The sequence below is a fragment of the Arachis duranensis genome, chromosome 7 (genome assembly GCF_000817695.3).
Source record: "Arachis duranensis cultivar V14167 chromosome 7, aradu.V14167.gnm2.J7QH, whole genome shotgun sequence".
In the NCBI taxonomy this organism is placed as follows: Eukaryota; Viridiplantae; Streptophyta; class Magnoliopsida; order Fabales; family Fabaceae; genus Arachis; species Arachis duranensis.
The window spans coordinates 56,727,013-56,735,438 of record NC_029778.3 but is presented as its reverse complement, the minus strand read 5'-3'; the positions used below and the strand labels follow the sequence as shown (position 1 = coordinate 56,735,438).

The window sequence follows — 8,426 nt, the reverse complement described above, 5'->3', positions numbered from 1 at the left end:
GCATTGTCTGTCTTAGGCAAGAATGGCTTAACATTTTCAACCATTTTCATTCTCATCAAGTTCAAATATAGCCTACTTGACCCATTCCAAGTCTCATAAAGAGATTTGTATTCTTCGAAACTAGTCTCAGTAATTCAATAAGTTTTTTATCCATAACTAATATCAGGTCTAAGTCTATAACACTCAATTAAAATTGGATTTATTCAGACCAATAAGCATAGTAAGTCTATTAAATTTGACAATTTCATTGCCTGAGTCAGACAAATTCATGAAAACTGCAAATATAATACAAACTCGCACATTAACACTTTGAATAATTAAATAATATATCATTTAGATTCAAATAAAACATTTAAAGTATATTAGCATTTTCTTTTTGAGTGATATATTAACATACAACAACACAATAATACTAATTAATTTTAATTTAATTTAATTTGCTTATCAGATATGCACTGAACAAAAAATATTTGATATCTTTAGATATTTATATATTTTTAATATTGTACATACATACCAGCAATCTTGACAATTTAATATAAGAATAATTAATCTATTTTTGGGTGTGATCTTTAAATACCTTATAGCAATAAATACAAAATATATTTTTACATTATCAAATTTGACCATTTTAGTGGCTTATAAATAATTCTAAATACACAAAAAAATTGCACTGCTAGAATTTTCGAATATTTATTTGATTTATACAAACTTGAACAAATGAGTTTATGAATAATCATAAATTTTATACCCTTGTTCTGACAGTTAGAATTTGAGTTTTTTTCATTAATACATAAATTATTTTTAACACTAATAAAAGATCTTGAAATTTATGATTATCACATCATAAAAACATAAATAAAATACATACTCACCTGTAAATTATGGGTACACCACGTTTTTACTGCTCTTAATAATCTTTGTGTTATGAGCATACGTTATATTTAATTGAGTCATTGTGCAGTCTTTTAATATTTTCGGATGCTTTTTCTCTCTTCTTTCTTCCTTTTTTTTTAATGATGGCATAGAAAAAAAAACTAAAATAGTTATTTTTTAAAAACGTTTTACTTTTCTTGTCACGTATTTTTTTTTAAAAACCAATAGCTTCTCTATTTTTCTATTCTCAAACAAGAAAAGAAATATTTTTATTTTATTATTTTAAAAATTTTACTAATTCTATTTTTTTATTAAATAATAGCCATTATATTTATCTCATTATAATTAAAATTATTATTATATTAATAAAATAACTTACACCTTTTTTATCCCTTAAAGTGGAGGTTCAAACAATCGGTATTTTAAGTTATAAATTTTAAAATTATAACTTGTTGTTCTTCTCAAGACTGTTTTAGATATTGTCGGTGAGACAGATATATAGAGATTATAGATTGAAAAATTTATTGGTTCTAAAATAAGGATAGAACATAATGTCTTTTTCTTTTTTGTATAAGAAACAAAGTATTCATTCAGTTTTATTATTTTCTAAAATCGGGATAGTAAATATCCGTCTCTGTTTTTGTTTTTGAATCTGTCTCTTTATTTTTGTTTAACAGACATAATCTAAATGCAAATTGACAATGTGATGACTCCATCCTTTAAAATACTTCTATACTTGCGTTAGTAGTTGAGTTTGGCCATCCTATTCAATGTCACTCCCTTTATTATCTCATTCTTTTAATTTCAAATTAATATAGTTGTAGATAACTAGCTAGGAAATTATTTTTAAGTATTTATTTTTGCATCCATCTTCACGTTATTCATATGATGACATGTATAATCATGTGGGTAAAAAATATGAGATGATATCTTCATTTTATTTTAATCGCTTTGGCTAATATATATTTTAAAAATTGAAGTTAAAATTATTAATTAATTTATTTTAATAAAAAATATACAAATAAAGTTTAAAGATATTTTTTGTTTTTAAAAATTTTAAAAATACTCCTAATTAAATTTTATTTTGTTTTAATTTTGTTTAAAAAATTTTTGATTTACATCAAATATATCTTTACAGTTAAATTTTTAAGAAGCTTAGACTCAATCCAAAAATAATATTTAATAACTAAGAATGATAGAACTATGTTTGAGTTGTCTGCATTAAAAATTATCATTATAAAATTATTACTAAATTGATTTTAAACTTTTTAAAAAATTAGTTGTCAATAGTTCGTTTAATACAAATAAAAATTTAAAGACAAGATTTAAAAAAAATAAAATTTAAAATAATATTTTTAAAACTTTTAAAAATTTGAGAAATAAAAACATATTTTACCCTTATAATAATCCTCTTTAATAAAATTGAATGTTCTTTAGTAACTAATCATACAAACCATCAATGGCTCTATTTCATATTTCATATACAAAAGAAAAAATTCTAGTGATGATTATTTTTATAAAATTATTTATTTTTTATAAGAAGTTACTTATTTTTTAGTTTTTCTTTCTTTTAAAAACAGAATGATAGACAATTTTTAAAAGATACCTAATTACACAGCTTTTATAAATATCCATATTTTATATTTTTGATGATTCGAAATACACTTTATATTATTCATTGAAAAAAAAACAACTCAACATCGTTAGAGACGAGCTACAGCGCCGTAATTGAACAACACAATAGCAGTACTTATTAATCCTTAATTAATTTAGCTAAACTGTGTTTAGTTTGTCTATATCCATCACCTAGAGTCCTAAACAATGAAGCATGCCATAAATGCAGCTGACTTGGTAGCTCCAGCATCCAAAAGGGAGTTTAGGAATTGCATAACATGGAAATTGAGGTTCTTTAATATGTGGCATGTAAGGATTAACTATTTATAACTTCAACGCTTCCATTTATGGGAGCAAGAAACGTAAATGTGCATGAAGATAAGAGAGACATATTAACATCCAATGTATGCATTTAATGCGATTGGAAATATAATGTTGTAGTAGTAGTATAACAGACGTAAGCTAATTAATGCAATAGCCATATTTCAGATCTTCATTTGCTGTCATTAATTATAGCCTTTACTTGACTGATCGTGTGTTTAGATTATTTTAGATTCAACATGATTATTTCTTGAAAATAATAGTAGTAATCAAAACCAAACACACCTAATTTAGCCATTTAGGTATGTGATGAACGAGATGAGTCAAGTTATGTTACTATAACTTTTCTCTTTTACACTTTCACGTTAAGTTTAGGAAATGTGGTTGATTTGTCATAAAAAAAAAATAATATAATTTCATTTTTTTTATTTTTTAACAAAGTAATAAGAAAAAAACGAAAATATAGAGAATTAAATTAGCTATCATATATTTAGATACAAATACATGTGTTAATTGTTTAACTTATTTTTAAAAGAAATATTATAGAACCATCAAATTTTATTATTTTTGTGTTCGAACAACAAAATATGTTGTTGGATTATTAAACTAAAAGAATTGGGTTGATGTGGCTAACTGTGATGAGCAAAAATAATAAATTTTAATGATTCTCTAACATTTTTTTATTTTTAATACGTATTTTATATTTCAACATGTATTTAATATTTGTAATTGATTTATTGGCTGAATTTCGGCATACACATAGTATAATTGAAAACGAAAATGTTTGGTAATTAAAGAAAATTAGCCAAAAACAGACATAACTTGCCTTATATTGGTAATGTTAGAGAGAGAGAAAAAACAGTCAAAACTTGCCTTATTTAGTATTTATTTATTGTCGCAACAATTAGTAAATGCTAAATGCTGTTTTTTGCTAATTTTCTTTGGTTACCAAACATTTCCGTATTTATCATTAATTAATTGTTACGATAATTAATAAATGCTAAATAAGACAAGTTCTGTCTGTTTTTTTGTCTCCTTAACACTGCCGAATTGAAAAAATATTTTCAAACCAATGAGCCCTTAGTTTTTGTTTTTCTTCCAAATTTGGCCATCAGAGAGAGCTAATTTCGATAGTAGGCTGACATGTATCCCTGTTAAAAAATGAATAAATAATAAAGAAAGCTAAGTTCTGCGGATGATCTCATTCAATTTGTGCAGTACTTTATGTTGTTCATTTAAATATTGCTTCAGCAGATGCTTCGGTTTTCTAGTAAGTAGTATCTTCTTACTATTTATGTGTTATATATTGACCTCTTATTCAATTCACTGAGATGTTATCCTTTATATTCATGATGTCTGTTGAACTTGGAACAAGAATAGTAGTTCATCAAGTCCGAAACAGAGAACATGCATATATTGGAATTTTAACAATTAACAACCTAATTTAAAATGAGTAGCATACAAACGAGTTTATTACATACCCATTAATGAAAAGTCAGTAGTTAAATGGCTACATATATATATCAAAGTGAAGTTAATAACAAATTAGGGAAACGCGGTTCTTCTCATTACTAGAAATTACAATGACATCACAAAGAACATGTGCTCTTGCTATTTGATAGTTAAGAGGCCTCATAAACCTCCATTCTTGAAAGAAAAAGGGGAAAAAAAGCCTACCGAAATTTTACATCTAAAAACATACACAATAATTGTAGGAACGATCAACACCAGCCACTTTTCTATGTACATAGATATGATTAATTATGATAATAATAATAATAATATAGTATATATATGTTAGTTTCTTAATTAAAATCTTAATGCTTATATATATAATCTGCTGCCACTCATCACACTCATTCAGTAGTGAAAGTCAAATGAAATTACCAATACTAATTAAGCAGAACTAGAAGATTAATTAATTAATAATGAGATTTATCATTTCTGCATTGATGAATCAGCACAAGAGGCTGCATCTGCTTCTCTTCAAGAATGAAGGATTCTGATCTGGTGGATGCATGAACTTGCAATTAGGACAAGAAGGTGATGACTTGCAAAGCATCACCAGCATGTGGCACCTCATGCAAACCGTTGCAACCATCTCCTTCTGATCTTCTCCCTCCACCAACAACCAAGATGGCAGTAGTGGCGGTGAGGAAGATGACGGCGACGGTGATTGTGATTGCGATGACGATGATGATGACGTGTCCTTATTGTTGAACACGTCAGCTAATATAGCAGGGGAACTCTTCTTTGTGTCTTCTTTTCTCCTCAGTGATTCACATGTCAGGTTCAGCTCAAGGTCTATGCCCGTTTCAGGGGTTATCTTTGAATCCAATTTCTTCATGTTCATCATCTTTGTGTTACTCATATTTATATGCCCTGACTGATCCATATGAAACAACAAGATAGATTAACTTGTTAATTAATTAACAAGAATGTTCAGAAATCATTAATGTAACAATCAATTTCAACCAATACTAGTAGATTGTCAAATAAATCTAACATATATAAGACCCTTTAAAAATGAACCTTAGTTTGAGTTTCGTATGTTCTTACTTTTTAAAAGCTTTTAATTTCTTTTCTTTGCAATAATGTGAACTACAATATTGACTATGCAATAATGTTCACTACCAAGAGTTTCTCGTCAATTAACAATAAGGATTATTAGATTAATTCACAAAATAACCAAAAGAAATTAAACTATAAGGTACGCGTGAATATATATATATATATACCTGAATAGTGAGGTGGTGGTGTTGTAATTTAGCGGAAGGTAGCGGAGTCTGAAGGTGAAACTCTATATCAAAGATGGATTTATTGATTTTCTGATGAGGATTTGCTTCAATCTTTGAGGATTTTGATAGGTCCTTGAAGAAATCTTCGGTAGTAAGTAGTGGCTGTTCCCATTTTCTCTTATTATTGTTTGACGAAAGTTTCAGCTCTGAAGGACTACTCTCGGGCAACGCTTTGTGAAAGGAAACCATAGCTTAATAGCTAGGTAAGTAGGTTACGTTACGTTCTCCTCTGAACACAATAAATTTATAGTGTATGATCGAGTTTGTGGTGTGGTGAGTAAATAAAAATGTGAAATGTGGATTGTGAATGAAGGAGTGAGATTAAGTTGGTTATATAGTTGGGGGTGTAAGGGGACACAATACTTAACAAGGGACGAAATTAAAGACCTTTACTGGCTACCTTTGAATGACGTGTTGCTCAAGCTGCCTCGCTCCTCATTCATCATAACATGGATTTATTTATTTATTGTACGCATTTCCTTTTTATCTTTTTATTTTACTTTATTCATTAATTATTTCAACTTCTGATTTCCGGTTCTATTTATTTATACTTAGGGCTCTTTGTCACAGGCTGATTAATTTAAAGAAAAATTTATAGATAACTGTTTCTAAGGACTGTTTTTTTTAGATGTATTTTCTATTTGCAGTTTTTAGGGTTAGAATTCAGAAGAGTAAAAATAGAACACATAAATTTTTATTTTAATTATAAAATATAAAATAAAATAATTTAACACAAAAAAATTAGATTAATTTAGACTGAGTTTCTATTGTCTTATAAATATTTTTTATTTTAAGTATTGTGGTCGCAGTCTTAATACAAATAGCATGACAATCCGAAAGTTGAAGAGAAAAAAAATGTATGCATATTTAATTATCACAACTGTTATGATGTCAATGCGATATCTAGATACTAGCAATAAGTTACTTCTAACAATTTTTATTAATTTTGTTTTCTATTTCCCCTTCTTTTAGAATTTTGCTAGGGACCTAATAGAGTATTTGTATAATGTATATAATGAATTATTTATTTGATTTAATACGAGTTAAAAAATAAACATTCAAAATAAAATACTATTAATTTTTCAAACACAATACATTTATATTATCTAAAATAATTATTCAGTATTAGGGATAATAAACATTTGATATCCTACTGACTCGAACATCTCTAAACCTCCATTATACATATTGTACAGATACTCTATTAACTCCCTATACTTTTCCTTTCTTTTAATAATATGAATTTTCTTTCTTATTTACGTTACATACTTACATGAATATAAAAAACTAAACACCTATATATATAGGAATACAAAACAACTACATACATAAATATAATCAAACTTTATAAAATATATAATTAAATTTGTCAATTTGATTCATACTTATAATCAAATTAAGTGACTTTTATAGTCAACATAAGAATAAATGTAGAAAATACAATGGTACGGTGGATGATTTTTGTTTTTCTAAAATATCTAATTCAACTATTGTCAAAAAAATTTATTTGATGTAAAAAAAATTTATTATTTTAATAGTTAATTATTTTATTAGAAAAATGTAGAATAATACAAATAAATATATGTAAACATACTTAGTGTTTGATCTTCAGTAAATAATACGAATAAAGATATAAATATGAATTTCCATACTTCAATTATATTGACTAAATTTAAAGATGTATGCAAACTGCATGAATATATACTGTTTTCTTTCATTATTTTATCATCTGTCAATTATGTACGTGTATTTGACTATTTATCAGACTGTTGATATTTATAATAAGTTTAATTTGTATGTTATTACATATCATGTCTTATCGGAAAAAAATATTACACATTACACATCAGGTCAAAATTCCACTTTTACACTAGCAAGATAAGGTACCACTGCCCCTTAACTTATCATAGTAATATTTTGGATAATATTTTAGTTTTTAAGTTATAGGTCGAAAATTTTTTGTCTTTAATTTTTTTTATAAAAAATTATCCTTAAAATTTAACTTAATTTTAAAATTATCTTTGTGTTAGGAACTAAAATCGTACAGAAATAACGACAAAAATAGAAATAGAAATTAATGGTGGATAACTTTTTCTTTTTCTTCCTTTTTTCTTTCTTTTTCTTCTTTTCTCCTTTTGCAGGAATAGAAATATTCTTTTTCTTTTATTTTTTTATTTATAATTTTTTTGTTATAGGTAATTTGATCCAAAATTTTAATATTTAAGTAAAAATGATAATTTCAAAATTTAGATTTAAACCTTAGGACCGACTTTATATACTTAAAAAAGTTAGGAACAAAAAAAATTTTCGATGTATACTTTAAAACCAAAATCATACTTAACTATAATATTTTAGAATAACTAACATATGATGATTCATTATTTTAGGATATTTATTAAGTAACTAATTATTTTATTAGTATTAACAAAAAAGAGATTTCACTTAAAGTAAAAAGAATAAAGTATATTTTTTTCTTGAAGTTTGACAAAAATTTTAAAAATATTTTTAAGTTTTATTTTGTTTCAATTTTATTTCAAAATTTTTCGATTTGTATCAAATATACTTCTGATCAACAATAATTTCATAAGAATAACCCTAATTACAAGCAAATCAAGCATAATTTTCATACATTATTGTTAGATTAGTCTTAAATTTTTTAAAAATTTAGCCGTCAAAAGTATATTTGATGCAAATAAAAAACTTTTAGAACAAAATAAAACTTAAGAATATTTTTAAAATTTTTACCAATTTTCAAAGATAAAAAATATATTTTACCCAAATAAAAATTTTATTATACTCTATCTAATAATAATAATA

The 8,426-nt window shown here is 25.4% G+C and overlaps 1 protein-coding gene across 1 annotated transcript; it reads right to left on the bottom strand.

Annotated features, from left to right (window-relative positions):
* Window positions 1-4,352: 4,352 nt before the first annotated feature.
* On the bottom strand, window positions 4,353-5,960 carry LOC107459101 (uncharacterized). Its single transcript, XM_016077315.3, has 2 exons — window positions 5,550-5,960; window positions 4,353-5,197 (listed from the first exon to the last, which is right to left on the bottom strand). Exons 1-2 carry the CDS (start codon window positions 5,796-5,798, stop codon window positions 4,769-4,771), a joined length of 678 nt encoding a protein of 225 aa, XP_015932801.1. The 5' UTR covers window positions 5,799-5,960; the 3' UTR covers window positions 4,353-4,768.
* Between the last annotated feature and the right edge of the window lie 2,466 nt (window positions 5,961-8,426).

Excerpts from the sequence above, each read along its gene's own strand:
- LOC107459101 (XM_016077315.3), bottom strand. The coding sequence starts at position 5,798 with ATGGTTTCCTTTCACAAAGCGTTGCCCGAGAGTAGTCCTTCAGAGCTG. Across the intron at positions 5,198-5,549 it reads ACCACCACCTCACTATTCAG|TCAGGGCATATAAATATGAG; the intron begins GTATATATATAT and ends CATATGGATCAG.